The 21888-nt window shown below is 40.6% G+C and overlaps 1 protein-coding gene across 6 annotated transcripts in view; it reads right to left on the bottom strand.

Moving 5' to 3' along the window:
* Positions 1–148: 148 nt before the first annotated feature.
* Positions 149–21888, bottom strand: part of CTBP1 (C-terminal binding protein 1) — a 211463-nt gene continuing 189723 nt past the window's right edge. For 5 of the 6 annotated variants that reach the window (XM_065735898.1, XM_065735899.1, XM_065735904.1 and 2 more), the window contains 6 exons: positions 21207–21413; positions 15311–15525; positions 11441–11571; positions 9163–9290; positions 6882–6999; positions 149–1611 (listed from right to left, as the gene is read on the bottom strand). In XM_065735898.1, coding sequence (XP_065591970.1) covers positions 1425–1611; positions 6882–6999; positions 9163–9290; positions 11441–11571; positions 15311–15525; positions 21207–21413 — 986 coding nt within the window. In that variant the 3' untranslated portion in view covers positions 149–1424. The remainder of the gene's footprint in view (positions 1612–6881; positions 7000–9162; positions 9291–11440; positions 11572–15310; positions 15526–21206; positions 21414–21888) is intronic. The other variant, XM_065735900.1, reaches the window with a different exon arrangement.

The following is a 21888-nucleotide window of genomic DNA, read 5'->3' as shown; positions in this document are numbered from 1 at the left end:
CCTCGGGAACAGAGCTAACGATCCGTCTTTCTCAGTGTGCCACCTCCTGACATTTCCCCGACAGAACTGGAGGCCGCTCTAGAAAGGAACGAACAGGAACAGCTCAGCTGTCCTCACAGGGTAAAGAAAACAATGCACACTCCTCGTGTTGGACTTCGGCAAAAGACATTTATTGTTATTATTATCATGGTCGTGTTGCTGTGGTACCTGCTCTGCTCTGCCCACACTGCAGCTGGTGGCGCCGATGTACAAATCAAAATCCATCTTAATTTCAAACTCCATTAGAAACACAGGAAAGGAGAGCAACATTTACGAAATGTAAAGGGAAAAATGGCATGGAAAGAAATCTTTTTTTTTTTATTATTATTATTTTTTCAAGCTTCCAAGACGGTATTACAAACAACAGAGAGCAAAGTAAAGCTAGAAATGAAATACTTGACAGCATCTGTTTAAAAATCACAGCTAAGGAACCTAATAAAAGTTGAATAAACAGTTACTAGAAATAAAAATTTTTACACATGATATTTGTCTGGGATTTTTATTTCTTTAAAATAATTCATACAAATGGTTACAGTCACAAACATGATTTTAACCAAAAAATATTGCTAGCCTACCACATTACCAGGAAGGAATCAATGTAGGCAATGAAATGCTGCTACTTTTCAGTAGTCTAGTGCCTTTTCTGCATACCACCAATAATATATACTTTAACTGGTGACAAAAAGCACAATGCTCATTTATACAAAACCTCTTTTTTTTTTTTCTTCCTCAAAATCTCTTTGCAAGGTTGTCTTCATTTTGAAATAAGGGAACTCATGCCAAAATCAGGAGAAACTGCTCTTCTTTTGTTTACTAAATTATTCTAAAAAATAAGACAAGCAGGTAGAAAAAACAATGCACTGTGTGGCGTAGAAAGAAAAATGGGAAAAATTCATTGTCCTGAGAAGTTTGCCAACTGCCTCATCTTGGGGCATGTTTTAAAATACAAAAGAAAGGATTCTTAATCTCAAAATTGGTTTGCTGAATGCCTCCCTTACGTTTTTCCTTGTTGACAGCTAAGCAAACAAACCCTTTGTAATGTTCTAAAAACTGTACACAGACAAGTACATTCATGATATAATTAACTACTAACTTCTCTTGCTTAACAAAGAACCCATAGGACACAGAAACAGTGAATCAGTTCACTGGACAGGGACAAACTACAATTTATACGGAGGAAAAAATGTTTCCAAATCTTCTTTTTGTCTCCCACCTTTTCCTTTTAAACTGTATATTGGACCAGTTTCTAAACCAATAATCGTCTCCTCCTTTAAGTTCATGGTTTTGCCTTAATCAAAATCCAGGGGTTTTGTGTTTGTTTTGTTGTTTTCTTTTCCATACACTGAAGTTGAAATCTCTGCTGTTGGGAATGCTGTTTTCGTAGGCTACAATTGGTCGCTCGGGTGGTCTCTATCAGCTTCTGGTTTGACAGTTTGGCCGGGAGAAGGAGCATGGGGCGGGTGGGCTACAGCAGGGAGGCCGTGTGATAAAGACATAGGGTTGGGGACAATTCCTTCTACTGCTGTAGGTATGCCAGTCGGAGCCACACTTACAACACCTGGGGGATACCTGCTGAGAGGAGAAAACGAGAACACCCGTTAGCGACGGCTGTAAGAAAAGCACACCTTGCCTCCTCAAAAAGGTACAGAGATGTTTATTTTATTTTCAGGCCGGTGAGAAACGCAGTTGGTTAAGCTGAAGATGAGATACCATATGTGGATCCTGTCAAAACATGCTGTACGTTACCCAAATGAGAAGTAAGATTTGCTAGGGTTTTTTTTCTCCTTTACGAATTCAGATTTAACAGCAAGCATCCCTCACAACGTAAGCCTCAACACGAAGCAACTCAGACTAGACCTGCACAGACATCCGTACCCACCCTCTGACTATTCATCAGGGTGACCTTTGGAGACATTTTTCTCATTCTCATCTACTAATTTTGAAATGTCACCGCTGCAGCTTGAATAACAGAATCATTAAGGTTGGAAAAGACCTCCAAGATCATCTAGCCCAATCGTACCACCCATACTGCCCACTAAATCCACGTCCCTCCGCACGACATCTACCCTTCCCTTAAACACCTCCAGGGATGGTGACTCCGCCACCTCCCTGGGTGGGCTGTTCCCATGCCACACCACCCTTTCTGAGAAGAAATTCTTCCCAATATCCAACCTGAACCTCCCCTGGTGCAATCTGAGGCCATTCCCATCCTGCTGCCACCTGGGACAACCCCCACCTCACCACAGCCTCCTTCAGGGAGCTGCTGAGAGCAATAAGGTCTCCTCTGAGCCTCCTCTTCTCCAGACTAAACAATGCCAGACTGAGTTGAAAAACTATTTCTTTAAACTCATCTTGCAATCAGAGCTTTCTGACAGTCCCCTAGAAGAGCTGTCACATTCACACACTTAAGATGACAAATTCATGTCTATTACAGCAGTCTTTTTTTTTTAAGCTCCAAACTCGCCGCAGTGTTTGTCTGGGATTCAGAAAATTGTTACTAGTTACAGCAGAGGCCGAGTGCTTTAGGCTGACTGCAGGAAAGAGATAAAAACAAAAACAGTACGGGTGGTTTCAAAGATTTGGTGTTCTTTCTGACTGAACACCATGCTTTGAGAAATTTAATTTATAAATCACAGGAATATAACGAACAAAACACGCTCTGATTCAGCTCGATACCACAAGGCTAAAAAGTCTATCCTGAATCTATTGCTTCAGCTCCCAAGTTCACATGGAACTGATGAACAGTTGTGTTTTATGGCCCCTACACATACAAACAACAGCTATAAATGACTTGTAAGGAAGTATTTCCTCTTTATCCAAGCACCTTGATACCAGCTTGCAACTTATGCCATGCTGCTCCTTCAGCTCCCCCACCCCATCAGCAAGCTGCACTTATCCCTTGTTCTCTTCTGCTTACTCTGTTTGCTCAGGCTCCTAAGTGACACTGGCACCCATTCTGCAAGCCTAAAACAGGCCTACCACTTACTCACTGCAGCATTGGCTAGCCTTGCCCATTTATTTGATGTTATATGGAAGAAAAGGCATGCAAAGTCTAGGCTAGCTTTTTTCAAATGCCACCTTCTTCTGCAGGTGATTTTCTTCTCCTGTGCGCTCCTCATCCAGTTCCCTGGGGAATTTCACCCAATTTCAGTAGCACCTTTTCTAAAATAATATGGTGCTACGGATGGAACAATGGTTGTTACCTGGGATGGATAACCAGAGTGTGAAAGACTGCACCATCTGGAGGCCAGAGAAATTTGTTCCCATATTCTCACACACATTGTCTCCTTCTCTGGAGATGGTCAGGACCCACCTGGATGCCTACCTGTGCAACCTGGGCTGGGAGCTGCTTTGGCAGTGGGGCTGGACTTGATAATCTCTGGAGGTCCCTTCCACCCCCTACAATTCTGAGATTCCCAGGTCTTCCTATGGCTCGTTCCTTCTCCAGAGAGTTTCCTTAGTATTAATTTGCTGTTGCTAATTAAATTAGCTGCCTGTTTCAGTATTTCCACTTGGATCTCATTAATGGAATTTGCTTCAGTTCCTAAGAATACTGCCCCGAGTAGGTATTACTTTATTTATTCAGATTTCATTTTGAAACAGCTTATCTATTCTTCCAGGTGCTTTGTAATAAAAATACAACACAAGATGACGACAACTTCTGTTCATAAGCCCAACACGCAACTGTTTCCAACACAGACTGTCCCCTTTTTAACGTTACATTCCCCAAGCTAGGACAAACCAGGTACACAGCAATTTCTACACCTATGTTCCCCTCCTGGAAGAAAAGTCAGAGCTTCCCCTCTTGAAAGCGGACAGAGCTACGATCAGGAGCAACACCAGTCAGTCTAGGAGCCTGATAAACAGTCTGGACTACACTCTGTAATTCTGCACTGATTTCTGCGCATAAAAACACTGAGTTCTAACAACTGGGAAATGCAGACCTGCATTTCACAGAGTCACTCCCAATCTTCCTCCTCTGGCAGCAGCAAGTCAAAATGTCTTCCAGGTAAAACATCCACCAAATTAAATTATTGCAGAAGCAGAATTGAAAGATCAGTTACATCTCATCTGCTTCCTCATACTCTTCCTTCCTCTTTCCCATGCAGTATTTATTAAGAAAACTACAGTAGCTCTCTTAATCTGAACTGAGATGCGGCTTAAATCTCCATGTAAATCTCCAATATTTTTTGTATTACAGAAGCACCTTAAACTCGCTTTGTTAAGAGCTGAACGAGAAACTGAGTGTGTCCCAAATGTGCTTAAAAGTTTAGATGCCCAAGGCCAGGCACAGAGGCACTGGGCACAGCCTGGAGCCCAGGAGCCTCTCCTGCCCATCAAGGCAGCACTGCTGTGCTGGGCAGTGCCAGAGTGCTGGCACAGGGACCAGAGAGGTGTGGGGTCTTCTTGGGGAAGCCCAAAGCCATCTGGCTGTGGGTCTGGGTACCCTGCTCAGGGTGGTCCTGCTGGGGCAGGGCTGGGCCAAAGGAACCTAAAGGTCCCTGTCAGTTCAGGTACTCTGTGGCTCACAGAATGGCTTGGGTTGGAAGGGACCTCTAGGATCATTAGTTTTCAACCCCTGCTGCAGGCAGGGCTGCCAACCACTAGATCAAGTATGAAATCACTTTCTGTTGAGCACCGTTCCATCTTACATTACACACGCAGACTGAAAATGAATAGTGAATCACCTTGGTGTGAAAATTCCTGAATGGTTACCATTAGCTAACTACTCTCACCCAAGTACCTATGAAGGATGAAGATATTTTCATCTTTTATGCATTAGAAGACTGAAATATATGTCAACATGCCCATAAACAGCACAACTATTGCTTACTGGCTGTCAGATTTCACTCTGCCTATAACCTGCACTCTCTGTGACATGGGAAATGACATGGTGCTACTTAAGAGGCAGCTCAGTAACAAGTACACAGTAGTAACACAAGAGCAGTGTATATTATGCTGCTTCACCAAGACTATTCTCAATAGTTCCCTCTCAGAAATATCATTAACTTTTACTGATGGGATGGGTCCTGTTCCATGAACCTTTTGTGTTGACAGGGTAAATGTCTTGTTTTCCCCAGAATATGATAATATTCAGAAGATCTAGATTATATTTTGCTGATGAACGCTACGTGTTCTTTGTTAGTGATAATATCTGATAATGTAAGAGCTCAGCCCTATATCAAAACTCCAGTGAACGATATATCCACAATCAAATAGCCTTCCTAGTTTTAGTTTATTGAAAGAGCTATTTGCATTTTTTAACATATAAATTATTATCCCAGGTCTTATCTTCTAATGCAATTACATGACTGTGATACAGTTATTAGCACATCTGAAACTCTGCCTTTGACAGACTCCAGAACTCAGCTATTTGATCATAATCTTGTATTGCAGAGAGAAGACTGATCATTCAAAACAGTCCTTTCAGCCACGACAGGCTGGAGTTGCTACCTCCAGTTCAGGAACACCCGCCCTTAAGCCTCAGCTGCATTCAGACATGTCCAAGTAGTCCAAATTTAAAGCAACAAAACCAAATGCTGTGTGCTTGAACACATTTCAGCAAATAAAAACAGCTTTCTTCATATATTTAGGGCTATGGATACTTCATCCAAAACTAAACACCTTGATGTGATCTGACGTATGTGTGTGTAGATCAAATCAAAATCATTCTTTCCCTCTGAAGTGCTTACAGCTACTGATAAGGAGATTATGGCAGAGGATAATGACTTTCTCTCTGTTATCTCTCCATCACTTTCAGAAGAAACTACTAGAATTCTCTGGACTTAAGAGCTTTACCACACTTCCCAGTATTGCATAGCTAGGTTCTCAAAGAGGATAACATAAAAAGAATCCCAACACACCTCACAAGTAAGAAAGTCCTGGAGACGACAACAATAAGAAAGATGTTTAAAGACTGAGAGTAAAAGGACCAGAAGAAAGAGGTTAGAAAAAAGTAATGGAAGTATTGAACAGTCCCTTTCCTTGAGACACTACACTGCCTTTCAGCAGCTGAGTGTAGCTTTCTCAGCCACTTCTACTCTCTTGTAAGTAAATACCATACTGGAAAGTAAAAAAATAATAAAGTCTGCAATTTAATTTTATATGAAAAAAATGCATGAGGCTTGCAGCAAGGAAAAATCTGCTGCTGCTGGGACAGCTGCTACAGATGAAGGGATAGAGAAAGACCATCAAGCAACCAAAGTAACTGAGGAATATACATATTCACTGTGAAAAAAACTGCCCCTCCTATTAATCATTAAAAACTGCTTTTCACAGCTAACTGAGATTGCATTGATCAAATCTCTCAAGTGCTTCTAAGGAATATCTTAAAAACAAAACACAAGATTTACAAAACACTGCTTTAAGCATGTTCTCATAAACACTACAGGCTGTTCCACTATGTTCCCTGTTGAATTATTTATGCTCTCGTGTCTAGAGGCCACAAAAACACATAACAATACTTTATTATAAAAAGTCTTTCTGTAAGCAACTGCTTTATCACTCTCAGCAAATGAATGTCAATTTCCACTGCCCTTATTAGAGATGACCAGAATTGTTTCTGTGAAACATACAGAAGATTGTAGAGAGTTCAGATATTATTAACCACACACACACACACGAAAAAAAAAGGTAAGAAAAGGAAACATGCTTAAGCACTGTGTGGCTGATTTTAGCAGCCAGCAAAACAACAGTATTCTCCTGAATGCAACAATTATGAAGACAATATAGCTGAAGCCTAATTCAGAAATGCTTCATTTATTAATAGGAATGTCCCTTCTTTTACCCTGGAATACTTACCTCTGCTCTAAGTATTTCTGTTATGCCTGTAGATTGCTTACCTGTATGCAGCACCATTAAGCTCTGGATGAACAACTCCGGGATCCATGCTGGCCCAATGTGTAGCTGCAGTCAAATGATCTTTGTTAACACAGTTTTTCAGACTGTCTGGAATACGACCTAGGATGAAGCAAGGGAAGAGAAACAAAGTGAAAAATGTATGATACAAGCTCCCCATTTACCTACATTAAAAACAGAACTATAAACTTTGATCTTCAGATGGGATTCGTAGCGTGCATTCATTTACTGCATAGCTTTTTCCAATCAATTTCTCTCTGGACATCCTTTCCCTGTTGTATTCCCCCATGTCACTCACATTCTCAGCTTCACTCCACACCTCCTATATATTTGTTTCACTGCAATTCATTGTCTTTCTCACCTCCCCAGTGCTGGCCTTAGTTTGATCTTGCTACCCACCAACGTTCCAACACCAAAGTGATGACAGCTTCAGTTTAAATCAATGATTCAGATCACTGATGGCACACTTTAAGAAAACACAGGCCTGTCTTCTCAAACATACATTTGGGCTATTGCACAGTGTTTAACACAGAACTCTCTTTGTATAGCTGACTCCTGCTGCTTTCAGATCTTAGTCCATTAACACAGATTTGCACATTTACCATCCCCCAAGCAGGTATGGTATGCTGCTTTGTGCAATCTTTCCCAAAATTATTTGGAAGAACAACAACTCGATGGATGTAATATCTGAGTCCTTCAGAACTACAAGCACAAAGACCAATTCCAGCAAAGGGATGATCAGATTCTCTAAGCTACCTCTCAGAAAGAAACAGGCCTGTACAGGGCAATTCGGGTGAGGAGTTCTAGAGGTGCCTTTAATCACCATCCAGAGAATCCTTTCTGTACCAGCTATAAATGAAACTGAGTCATCTAGCCTCTCTAGGCACAAGATAGAGGACAGGCTACTGCCAGCACTTCTTTGTGCAGCAGAGAAACGCGCTGGCACTGAACCACTCTCAAGGTGACACAGTCAGCCCTTCATGTCCACAGAGCATTCAGCCTATATTGCCAGGGGGAAAACAGCAAAGTCCTACTAAAGAGAGAACATTAGTGCTTAATGAATCATTTTCCAGCATGAAAATCCTTCCTTTTATTTCAGGCTACAAGGGATTCAAACTCAAGCCAAATGGCTTACTCTTCTCATTTTATTTATTAGCAGTGCATATTCAGGATATAACTATTTTTTCTTATGTGAACAGTTTACAATTACATGGTAGTTATTCAACAAAGAGCCTTTGCCCTTTAAAATGACAGACTTCCTCTGGAATGCTTTAAAAAGAGAAACATCTAAAAAGGAGTACCCACTAACAAATACTGAAAGCTTTGTTTTTACATGAGTTGTGATACAAGTGAAACTTGGAACAGCATGAAACTCTACATGCTTTATCTCTGAGTATTATGGCTTAGAGCCACTGAAGTTCCAGGCTAAGACAAATTCAGATAAAATTTGGAAAATACAAAGAGAAAAGAGTAAAGGAAACTTTTGGAGACATCTAACAAAATCTGTAGATGATAGATCACAGGCTGAGAGAGCTGGGGCTTTTCAGTCTGGAAAAGAGGCTCCAGGAAGATGTGACAGTGCATAGCATCTAAAGATGGGCTATAAACAATAAGGGGACAGACTCCTTTGCAGGATCTGTTGTGACAGAACAAGGGGAAATGGTTTCAAAATAACAGAGGGGTGATTTAGATTGGACATAAAGGAGAGGCACTGGAAAATTAAAAAAAAAATTAAAAAAAAAGGTAGTGAGGCACTGGAACAGGTTGCCCACAGATGTTGTAAAAGTCTCATCCTTGGAGACATTCGAAGTCAACCTGGGCTGGTCTCTGAGCACCTGATGGCGCTGTAGGTGTCCCTGTTCACTGCAGGACAGTTGGGACTCGATGCCCTTTAAGGGTCTCTTCCAACTCAAATGGTTCTGCGATCCTAAAGCATCAGTAATGTCTGGATGACTTGGAGTGAAATCCATCACATGGCTAGTACTCACAAGCAACAGAAATGAAAAGGGGATTTTTCACACTTAAGAACATTTCTTTCAGATGGAAAAAATACTACTTCTTCACCTTCTGCCTTCTCTTTATAATTGCAGTGATGATCCAGCATGATCTACTCGTGCTGAGAACAGACTTAGCTGGTATTTACTGGCTTTTACATTCAAAAAAAACAGAAGCAGTAAGCAAAGCCCAAGTTTGGTTCTTCTCAGCATCTTCCAAGACTGTGAAAAAGAAATGCACAGTAAAGGAGACAATAAGGTGAGTGAGTACCTGTGATCGCCCTCCGGATCTCTCGCGCTGCTTCCTCCCGCATCTCAATTGAAGCTTGTTCACTATACCAGGCTGCATGTGGGGTACAGATCAGGTTTGGTGCATCCTTCAAGGGGCCCTGACTAAAGCTAAATGAAGATTTAAAACAAAATCAAATGACCAAAAAAAAAAAAAAATTGGGTGCGGGGGAGTACAAAGGGAGATCCAGAGGGATTTGTACATATATTCTATTAAATTCAACAACAGAAAATAATTGTGTTTATATCTCATTGGGTTTGTTTTTAACTCCATCACTAAATTTAATACACTATTCATGGTATTAATCACATCTCATAGACTCAAAGAGTAGAACTTAAGTAGCACTAGTAGCAACATTAGCTTCCGTTCAATGCACTTATTGTTAACTACAGCCACTGTCGTTCCAGTACTCATGCAGAAATGCATTAAGCAAGACCCAGATTAACTCAGGATCCCACTCTGTCCATCCATCACAGCTTTATTTCATTAGCTAACAAAGCTTTCTCTCTCAAGAATCACTGTCTATCTGACACATAGTCATTAAAAAAGATAACAATTGTTTGCGCATTGATTATTGACACAAGCTTGTCAATCAGCATCCCCAGCTTTTCGATAATTCATTTATTTTTTCTATTATTTTAAACTGCTTTTTCTTTCCTGTTTTGCATAGAAACTACACAGAAAGAAGGAAATTCACTTGATGGATCGATTTTCAGGGAAAGCAATGAATCTATATGAAGTGCTTTCACAAATACACAGTAAGAAAACTGAAAGTAGTGGGAGCTTGTTCCTCCAACCTATTTTCAGTTTCAATAATCTTTCAGTCAAGTGCAACACTGGTACAGCTCATATGTTAAGACAAAAGTGTGTTTTCAGAGTTGATAGTAACACATAAAATTATATATTTAATCAGCAGTTTAATAAACATCAGAATATCTGGCAAAGCTCTCACATAAAGAGTTGCATGCTGCTATCAGATAGACGTGCAGCACTGAAGCCAAAGGAAATTGTGGCCGTAATCCTGCAACTGAATCTCTGCAGATGGCATCTCCATGCAGTAAATGGGGCTTCCTATAGGTGCAAAAGTCTGCTTGTATGCAGATCTGAGATCTGAATTGGGAAGAATATATACATAGCTGGAAGTCCCTTGAGCTGTTTAGATTCTAGCTCGGCACAGCACTACTGCATTGTAATATCTACATTTAGAAGTAAATGAATGCAGGGTATAAATAAAAGTATCTGTGATAACGCACTGTGTCTCAGCAGATAATAAAATTCTGCCTAAAAGGACACCACTGCTGTATTTTTAAAACCTCTATTACCCCTTGCGAGCTGATACAACACAGACTGTCCTCTCTCCAGACTTCACAACCTGCCCTCAAGTCTTGAATCTGTTCCTGTTCAAAAACCCACGTGGATGGTTCCTGTTAAAATTAACATTTCTCACTGCCCAGACTGAGCGAGTGGAAAAGGCCTGTCACACACAAGCACTAAGTTACTGCAGCCTTCTCATAATTCAGAAGTCAGGCTCAAGACTCCAGGCAATGAGGCTCGTTTCTCATTAGCAGTGCTGGCACAATACCAACGTCACTTTAAGGAGTGGCACACCTCTGCCTAAACCACTGGAGATGCTCAGTGGCACTCAGAAAAGTAAGGCTAATGCTACCAGCTCTGCACATGGCAGTAGAGTCATTACTCTCCAGCCAAAGAGAAAGGTTAAAAGAAAACTGAACTCTAACCACTTTCCTTACTTTTTTTTTTTTTTTTTTTGCTACCTGGCATGCTTGTGGCTTTCCTGACGAGGGAATCTGGACAGATAATATGCCTTTTCCACCAGAGCAGAGTCAAAGCAGTTGTTTCTCACATCAAATCTCAACCCTTTGCTTTCTGAAAGCCTGTTCAGACAATATTAGTTGCCTCCAGCACTTAGTCATTGATGAAGGAACACTCCTCTCAAAGCCATGCCCAGCACTAGAACTTCAGTCTCTGACATTTGTACCGAATAAACACGAGATTTTTGATTTTTTTTTAAAGGCATTAAGTCTTAGATGATTTTTTCCCCCACTTCTGACCACATACACAAGCTCCATCTACTTCTGCATTAGTCCAGTGCTGCACAGATTCATGTTGCTTTACTAAGGAGTATTTAGCTACCAAATGAAGGGAAAGCTCATTTACTTGTTGCTGTTGATTGTATCATGCACTACGACTTAAAAAGAAGAAAGTGAACAAAATAAAAAGAAAAGAAAAGGAAAAGCACCTGAATGGTTCTGACTCATGTACATCTAAGGCTGCCCCTCGTATCCTTCCTTCCTTCAGGGCCTGTGCAAGTGCTTTTTCGTCTACTAACCCACCTCGAGCTGTGTTGACCAGGAAAGCCCCTTGTCTCATCTAGGGAAAGTTAAAAAACAAGAATGATGAAATAAAAATAAATGAAATAAAATCGTTGTGGCATTATTTTTTACTCAAAAGAAGCATCCATTACAACAAAGGCTATTCAGCTGATTTAACCTGTAACAGTTGTCTTCCCTTTCCATTGGAAAGTACCACAAAACGTGATGCTTCTAACATAAAATGCTATTTCACAGCATTTAATAATCTTTTGTTTCTTTTAAGCAGTGTCTTTTCACAGAAGCATTGTTTCACATATTGTGCAGTAACATGATCAAAAGATATAACTGTGCATATGAAACTGACAGATCATTTTATGCCTTTTTATTTCACTGTGAAATTGCATGAGACAGAGACTACAGAACATTCTTAAACAAATTCATATTTTGTGGTTTTAAACTTTCACACAAATAAAAGCCTGCATGAATTTTTCAGAAAAGAGATCAATGCTTTTGGATTTTCACACACATTTCTCCTTCAGTTGCCAAAACACAGTCAACCTATGTTTTATTTATTGTTGTTACTTCAGCTTTCTCCTCCCCGTAAGACTTCCCAAATAAAAGTCTATATATTATTCAATTAAAAGGCATGAAAATGAATTTGGTTGAGAATGCTGCGTGCTTAGGAGAGAAGCTGTGCAGTGCACTGTGCAGATCAGCATTGCAGATGATACTATGTGGGGAGAACTACACGTACTTACACCGCAGAATATCCACAACATGAAAACAAAGTGAAAGTTTAAATAAGAGAGATGGGACGGAAAAAGAAAATCCTACATCCTGCTTCCAGCCACCCTGATACTTCATCTTTTATCAGTCATCTCCAACACAGCTTCTGACCTCAGAAGCATTTCAAAGCATGAAGGTAAGCATGTGAAGAGCAGGAACCATGGTGAAGATCAGTGATAAAAAGCCCATTTTGAACTGGCACCATCTCTCACCAAAAGAAGAAAAACCCAACGTTTTGACACCGCATCAACTACTCAAAGCCCACACAACAGACTAATGCTTATAAAAATGGATCCTTTCTCAGAACGGGATTCAAAGTGCCAAATGCACGAACAAGGAGGTTCAGATGACAGTCAGCTATTACATATATATATATATATATATATATATATACACTTCTTTTTTTTTTTAAATCAAGAGATCACTGGATATATTCAACAATTAACATGCATATGCTTGCAGTAAAGTTGTAAGAAAGAAATAAAACACATTACTGGCCAACTCACTAGCTCCAATTGTCCCTGTCTCAGCCCATTTGCAGAGCTTGCATTTACTGGACTGTATAACAAAAGATAAGTCCATTTACTGTGGAAACGAGGGACACTTCTAGTTGCTGCATCTCCACTATGCAAGATTAGTAAATTAAAACTAGCACAGAAGGGCTCACCCAAGCAGCAACCACAGGCATGCCATATGGGCTTATGAGACCTTACAGACTTCTTGCAGACAATTTTACGTTTAAGTGTAGCCTAGTGCATTTATATGTCCTTTGAAGAACTTGAAAGCTTTCAGCAAACCTGACAGAAGATTTCAACAGTTCTTAATGAACTTCCTTATTTTCTTTTTACCTTCAGGATTATTTGCAGAACTTCCAAGCTAGCACTAAGACAAACCCAAATCAAACAGAACATGGACACATAAATGAATTCTAATGGGAAACCATCCTCTGACTCATGATAAACTACAAGGGTGGATGCAGCTGGAGATGACCCTTTATGATGGGTGGAAGCTTGAAAGAGTGCCACTGCTAGAACTGCTGACAGCTGTTAGTATTCACCTACATTAAACCCGCACAGTTGCTTTACAAGTGTATTTATACAACTGCAGCGTCATCTTCTCACATCTCTAGAACTGAAGATGACATCAGTTTCTCTTCAGAGCATTTGATTACCATGGGCCTGAAACACTTCTCTGAGCTACTCTAGGACCAGAAGGCCAGGCATGATGGCTAGGCAGAATGCTGACTGATTAAACGGAAAAGTCACTGAAAGAGAAGTCAGACACCACATTTTCAAAGACATTTTAAGGTTACATCATTTCAGATTCTAAACAAAATTCAGGGTGGGACTTCATGAAGATTCACCATACTTCTCCACACTGTTTAAAAACTGGTTATTATACAAATGTGCAATATAGGACAGAAGCAGCATGCAACAAGCTCTAGAAATTTTTCAGGGCACCTCTAGCATCTGGCAGATTGAAAATGCTATTCTCATCACCTGAAATTCAGAAGATCTGGCACACACAAGCAATCAATAACAAACAGAGGTCTTCAGGTTTTCTGGTTTTCAAATATGGGTAGCATTCATATCAGCTGTTACAGAACAGACTGCTTCATCCAAACTTTGACCCAAAGCAAAAATTACCTTCTAACACTTTTACCTTTGTTCCTAAATAAAGGACACCAACATCAATACCTGCAATATCCTTTCCAATACAGATTTCATTATACGCATTTCATTTCACATGGCATCACTCACTTTGAAGCTGTTCTGTTTGCTTCTCTCATTAACACACTAAGCACTCTCCAGAGCTCACTCCATTTATCCACCCCTACTGAAAGTCTCCTGGGCTGCTAGACTGCTCAAAGCTTCACAGCCCACTGCACGAGTGACCACTGCTCAGTCTCTACATGGTCCCACTGAATTCAGTGTGTTTCCATCTGGGTTCAGATGTCTGGACATCTAACCATAGATAAATGTTGTATCTGAGCACAGAACAAAGGAGAATGGCCAGAACGGGGTGAGCTCAGTTCTCTTAGTGATCTGGATTTCATTAGTTTTTAAAAGCTTTAAATCCCAATCCCAGGTTTTACACTGGGATGGGTCTGCAAAATCCCAGAACTCTCAAATCAAGACGTCCATTATATCATCAGGTATATGTGTAACACATTGAGTAATTATTTTGTCTCGCCTGAAGTTCAAGAGCAGTAAGTGCAAAGTATTTCTCAGAAAACAAGCAGGAATTTTTCTGCAGAAGAGTGCTGCTGTCACTGTAACCAATACACAGATATACTGCACGTGTAATAAACATAAAAATCAATTACAACATTGTTAGAATTTCTTCCTGTACTATCTACACTCTAAATTCTCAGTGCTTTATTTCCTACTGTTACCTACACTGAGTCCTGAGTTAGATATCTAATAAAAAAAAGCTTACTAGTGAATCAGTCAATAGTGAAGCAGTTACTACACGCCTAGATTCCAAAGGGATTTTTGTATTATCTAAAACTTCAGGGAGAAGCTCGTTCTCATTCAAACAGGCATGATTTTCCCAAAGAATGTGATGCTGGCAACGTGATCCACCCGAAACGCACCCTGCAAGACTCAGCGCTGAGCACTGGGGGGCGGCATTTAGTCACAATCCCTCAGCGAGGCTGAAGACCACAACCCGAGGGACAAGAAGGAAAGGCAGAACTGCTACCTGCAAGAACAGGTACAGGAGGCAGCTACCAGAAGACACTGAAAACGTGCGTAAACACAATCAGATCTGAGCAACATGTAGAAGAATACATTATTTCCACAAGTGCAACGTTACTGAAGAAAACAGACAAGAAAAGCAATGATACATAAGGCACCAGCTATTTTCCTGTCAGTTATAAACCTACTTCATTTCAAAGCAGCAAAAGTGAAAAATTCCTTTCAAATGAGAATCTGCACCTTTACATAACAAAGATACATACAGTGTAAGTCAACAGCCCCTGTGCAGAGGGCACGTGCAGAGATGATTACCTGCTTTATGGTGAAGTCATTAATAAGATGATGATTGTGTTCATTCAAGTTGCAGTGCAGGGTAACACAGTCACTGTGGAACAGCAGGTCCTGCAAAGTGCTCACCCGCTGCAGTCCCAGAGCACGCTCCATGCCATCTGAGAGGTATGGGTCATAAAAAATCACACTGAAGCCAAAGGCTTTGGCACGTAGTGCTACTGCTTGCCCAACACGCCCTGCAACAAGACAAACGTGATGAGAACAGATGTGAAGCTGCTGGTGTAAGGTAACCTCCTCCTTCCCACTGCAAGCACTTGTATCAGATGCTATCGCTTTGTACAGCAAGAGGAAGAGGACAGAAAGGAAGAGTCACCCCTCCCACTTGCAATACTCATTTAGATGAGTAACGTTATGTCTGGGTTGTTTCACTTAGCCTTGCTTGAAACAAAGCAGGTCTGCACCTTTTGCAGTCAGAGACGTGGAATGTCAGAAGATGCCACGTAATCTGCATAATGTGTGTCGTACCAGGGCTCGCCTGCTGGGCCTGTTTATGGCAAAACTCCACTGCTTGTGAACGCAGCTCAATGAGGACTTATTCTTACCCGTGTTGGACAAGCTGCCTTTAATAAAAAGCTACAAAATTAATCCTCAACAATGGATGCAATAAAAGATAATTTGTTTAATCTGAAGCTGAACCATCCCCTCAGTGCACGGAATCTCCATTCTACACCAGCATTGTCACTCACTTTCAGTAACATCCCTTCAGCATTAAAATGCCTGGAAAAATCCCATCATTTGAAGCTTTTAATTATTTTTTTTACCCATTTACTTAAATCATAAATAAATACAGTCATTACATTAATAAATACAGTCAATACATTATACAGCAGCTAGTTAAGGCGAGCACAGCACCAGTCAGTATTTATACTATCCTTAGCTTTTCCATATCTGTCTTTCCTTACTGTCACATTACTTCAGAGCTGTGTTTGAAATTACTCTTTGGGCATGACTCCATGCTGCACACCTCAGGAGAAGTACATTCTCCTTTGAAATACCACCACTAAAACACAGAGAAAAGGAGCAACTACACTCAGCAAAGAAGGATATGTTCCAGAACAAGAAGCAAAACTCTTTTCAGGTTAGAAGACTGCACACTTGTTTCATTACAAACATTAGATAAAGACACTGCAATAGTATCACACTCACTAGATGCAACAAAATATTCATGTCTCATTTAAAAAAAAAGTGAACGAGTTTTCTTTTGTAATACCTGACCATACTTGGAAGAAGAGTCAAATTAGCACAGGGAAATCCACATCTTTCCAATGACACCCAAAGACATTTCCCCTGCTTTTCAGATTCTCTTTCAATGAACTTTAAGGCAACACAGGAAGAGAGGTTGTGTGTTTATCATTTAACCTCAGCACACTTATTCTGCATTGCTCAGTGCCAGATGTGCTCGGAATATTAAGCAGCCTGTCAGTCTGATGGGGGCTGTCAGCTTCTCTTTGGGGACACCAAAATGCTCACAATCTTTTATTTCAATACTTGGGTACACTGCAATTGTTTCAAGCCACGTCTTATAAATATGAATTAAACTATTTTCAGCACAAACACTATGGTTTTCAAACTTTGTCATGTTTAGAGATGAAGAAATCAGTCACACAATTGTAAACTTTTTTTTTTTTAAGCTAGGGTATCACTTTTACTCTAATTCCATTCATCTCCACATGTGACACTCTGTCATCTGTTCTTTACACTCCTCACAGCACTAGTACCCGAGGGGATTCATAGCAGAGGAATCTCTTACTACAGCTTCTCCATTTAAAACTGCTCTCTCTACATTCATCGCAGCCAAAACAACGCACTGAAACCTTCTGAAATGCACAGTTCCCTTCTGAAACACTCAGAAATCTCACGTGTGTTCTTCTGGCCAGCAGTGTCGTACTACATTATTTATTAAACAGGACAGAACTCCTCCTTAACTGAGGATTCATATTCAGTCATAGTCCTTACAGAAATACATAGGTGAGTGCTTGTAATTTGCAAACTCCTTTTAAAATCGCAGCCAACTACAGATCTGATACTTTTCCTCCTCTCCTGTAACACCTGGGCACAAGGAGTGGCTGAAAACCTTCCTGAGCACATACAGAACAGCAGAACAGATCCAAAAGTACCCCATCGTCAGGGAAACACCACCTTAAAAGCGAATACGACTGCTACGAATACTCATGAGACTTAAGTGCTTCCAATGGAAGGTAAACTGATGTTCCAAATAGGAAATGAACTTCCTCATGTGTGTTACACATGCATAAAATGCACTGCGTTGCAAGAAAGCAAAAAGCAACAAAAGCCTACTTTAGAAACTAAGAGATTCATGTAAAGCTCTAGCAAAACCCATGCGTCACTTCAGACTGACTACAAGTAGTGCAGAGATGCACCAAAACTGCCTGGGTCTCCTGCTGGGACTCACCTCCTTCCTTCTCCTTCCTTCCCCAGTTTGCAAGGTCTCTTTGTGCCAATGAGCTGAGATCTGAGCACAGCAATCTCAGAGCTGCAGTTGTCAACGATCCCCACCCAGCCCTTGGGCAGTGTGCATCTACGCTGGTATTATGAGGTTGGTCTCAATGTCCTCGATACCATGGAAATGATGACAACTTCCCTGGAGACTTCCATGGAAATAAGAAGTGCTCACATTTAGCACTCTGCAACAGCAATAGGGAATATGGGTAACTCCTTCTCCCTCCTGTAAAACTCTGATCCATGGCTTGCCACTGGGACCAGGCCAATCTTTTCTATTTCCTGGTGAGCAATGCCAGGTGACTTAGCAGGACTGGAAAGAGGGCAATGTGTCCCATGTGGCAATACCTCCCAGCTCTTAGAATTAAGTCTGTCATACTGAGCAGTGCTGTGGCCAACATCTGGTCAGGCTTGTGACACCGGTGGGAAAATAGAGTGGATGAGGAAGGACCAACTGAGTGATGACATGGATTACGATGCTGTGACAAATGTGTCTGGAGGAATTTCACCTTTCCTGAGTGAGGAAATGCATTAGCTATTAGTCACCAGTATTTGTAACTGGGAACAAAGGGGGAGTGCAATTTCACAGCCTCCTCTGCTGCAAAATGGTCATTGCAGCAGAACCAGCTCTGGTTACCTACTTAAATGCTGCTGCTCACAAATACTCTTTCAAAAAAAAAAAAAAATAATAATAGTAATAACTGCCTTGATGAAAGTTGTAGATGCTTTTTATTCCTTACACAGGGCTTATTATTCAAGCTTGTAAATCTTGCGATGCATCACTTGAAGTATGGGACACTGGATAGTAATAAAGACTAAAGTGCCAAAGACAGCTGTTTAATGATGTGATATTATTATTTATGTAAGGCGTATAGAATCATGCACTTCAAAAAGACAGAAAGAAACACAAGCTCTGCCCTGAGGAGCTCAGAGGCTGACCAAACCAGGAAACAATGATGGATGGTGCCCAGCAAGCACATGAAGAAGACATTATGCTACTGAGTCCTTGCTTATCTTCAGTACAAGCAGAAGATGAGAGATGGGGTTAACTTTAAAGGAGGAGCACCAAGTAATAGGATTAAGCACTGACAGACCAAGTGTCGAAGTAGGAATATGCATGAGAGGAGGCAAAGAAAAGAGAGTGGGTGATGGAAAGAAAAAGACAAGTGAGTCATGCAACTTGGCTGGACTAGTGGATAAGGAAGTGAACAGTTAAAGCTCTGGAGTGAATGACATAGTCGTTCCCCAGGACAGCGATAGGCAAGAGCTAGGATGTTTCTTTTTTAGCACAAAAGTAACAGATGCGACAAACTGGACTTTGTTGCTGCAGCACAAAGCAATATAATTTAACCAACCCACTGCTGAAGGCAGTACAAGTTTAAGACAAGAACATAGAAACAGCTGTGGTGACATAAGGGATGGTCCCAGAAACATGTTAACAAGTAAGGACAGAAACAGTAACACTACACAGCTCTAGAGGAGATTGTTCTGTAGCTGCTACATTCACTTCCTACTGTGTTAATGTGGCAGCACTTCTGATGTGGACACATTCTAATAAGAAAATAAACTGAAGCAACACCAAAAATGTAGGAAGAGGCTATTAGAAGAGAAACACAACCTCAGGGGAAGTCTGTTGTACATGCTTGTAAATGCACACTTTAGGCTAAAACCAGAGACAGGTATCTGGAATAGGAAAGAAAGTACATCACTCAGAGTCTGCTAGTCTAGCTTTATTTCCACATCTTCTAACAGCCATATAATGGGTTATTTGAACAGGTCAGAATCACAATGCTGTGCTTCTTTACTTACAAGCACAAAACCAGCGTGGGTGTATTCAAAACTGACCATAAAGCATTTTCCTTGAAACTGAATATTCCATTGTAGGAAATGAAATAGGAACTCTCAAAGGCTACAGAAAATTACTGGTTAATAACTGTAACAGATGTGCACCTTTACAATCAGATGTTACCAGTCTTCCAGTATACTACACATACAAAAGGCTTATAAAAAAAAATCCATCACCACCACAAACAAATCCCAGTACTTCACGTAGCATTACACAGATACTGGCAATCTGATTATCCAATTGTTTCTCTATTCTTTCCAGTCATTTGCAGCAAGAACAGCACACAGAAAACTCACTGTCACTAATACATCCAGACTTTTTGCTTACCTCAGCCTGGAATTAAAATGCAGTGCAGTAAACACAGTGCCAGCAGGACAGATGTCTCCAGCCAGTAAGCACACAGAACATAAGTGAAGACTTCAGTGTCAAACATGTGATGCACATTTCCATTTTTAAAACACTACAGGTGATCTTTCTGTTATTTCTGCAAAGGTGCTGTGACCACGAGTACAATAACCACTCTGTGTTTAAATGAGGTACATTAATACACGGATATAGATTTGAGAACGAAGCTCCATGACCAGCTTCTTAAAAGATTTATTTTAAAAGAAGTTCCTTAACTACTTAAGGAGCTTTTACTGCCTTGCATGCTCATTCCACTGAGTACCACATAACACCAAGCTACTTCCAAATTCCAAAAAGAAGAGTTCGTGGCCTGAGATATTTCACAGTAACGGTGTAACTGGAACAGTCATTTAATGTCCTGTTGTCAGAATTGCATCATTAATTCCTGTGGATGAATCCTATGGCAATTACATTCAGAGTCTGTGAGATCTTTGATAAGACAAGTACATAACGGAGTGATTTTTACACAGAAACTGACTTGCTTTTCTTTTCTGCTTCTATAACAGACAGTAATTAATTCATCTTGAGCAAGCTTGTCCATCTGTTAGATGCTGAAATACCTCTCTGAATGTCCCTAAATTTAACTAGGTGATTTTATTAAGAAGCGTCTAAAACTTTCTTGCATATAGTTTTTCCTCTCATTTGAACTGAAATACAAATTCAGATGCAGCCTGAACAAATGTAAGAAATAACTGCTCTGCAGCTTGTTACTACAGCAAAGACTCTTCAGACATTAAATACAACAAACAGAAAAAAGCACAAACAGATCCAGACATGAGTGCACAAGAAATACAACACATACACATGATAATGGGTACAAGCAGCAGGATCCCCATCCTGGAAAAAGGAAACAGTGGTGCCTTTTCCCACTAGAACCAATGTGCCTGGCAGTGGGCATTGCAATAGCAGAAAGATAAACAGAAACTCAAAGAACTCAGAGAATTATCAACTGCAGAAGTTGTCTGAGAGAAGCAATGATGTCTATGGGGAAAATATTTGAGATACATAAACACCAGGAATGAAATGGTATAATACAGAAAGCATAGCATGGAACAGAGTGAAGTGTTCTGTCTTTATAGCTCAAATCTTTTTTTTTTTAAGCAATGGAAGAAAACAAGTATTGAACTACATCACCACCAAACGTACCTAACCCAATAATGCCCAAGGTCTCCCCTCTGATCCTGGCAGCTCCAGAAGCCACTTCCCGAATCTGCTCAACGCTCTGTACTCTCGTGCCTTCCCGCAAAGCCTGGTGAAGCCAGGTGGTTCTTCTGTACAAGTTCAGAATGTGGCACATGGTAGAATCCGCTGTTTCTTCTACAGAGGCAGCTGGCACATTACACACTGCAATCCCTGCAAAGAACGGGTGGAAAGAATAACAGGTTGCCAAACATTTCTTTCTTCTTCCCGTTTTAACAGCCATCTCTGAGTACAATGTTTAAATTTGCAGCTATTTCAATACCTGCTTTGCACTAACACCACATTCCTGACTGCAATAACAGGCAGGTCTGAGAAAACAGGAAGTACGAGCAAACTTTCCTTTCTGATTTTTTCTTTTACTATTTACTGTTTCGCCAAAGTAAGGCAAGCAGACAACCAAAACCACTGAAGTATAGAGATGTCAGGTAGCTTAGTAACCAAATCAATATGTTAGTGAGTGTTTTATGTGCACAGTGCCTTCCACACTTTGAACAGCAGGAAGAAATGCATGCTTTTCTCTCACCACAAAGTCAGAGATGTTAAAGACCACTGTTTGCACTTCACTGTGTGAATTAACTTTCTACAACCAAGCAAATACCTTCCCAAAAGCTGTCTCTCTCTGTTATAA

The sequence above is a fragment of the Cyrtonyx montezumae genome, unplaced genomic scaffold, assembly GCF_038088225.1.
Source record: "Cyrtonyx montezumae isolate F1298 unplaced genomic scaffold, pur_monq_1.0 scaffold_2, whole genome shotgun sequence".
Taxonomy (NCBI): Eukaryota; Metazoa; Chordata; class Aves; order Galliformes; family Odontophoridae; genus Cyrtonyx; species Cyrtonyx montezumae.
This window is presented reverse-complemented; position numbering and strand designations above follow the sequence as displayed.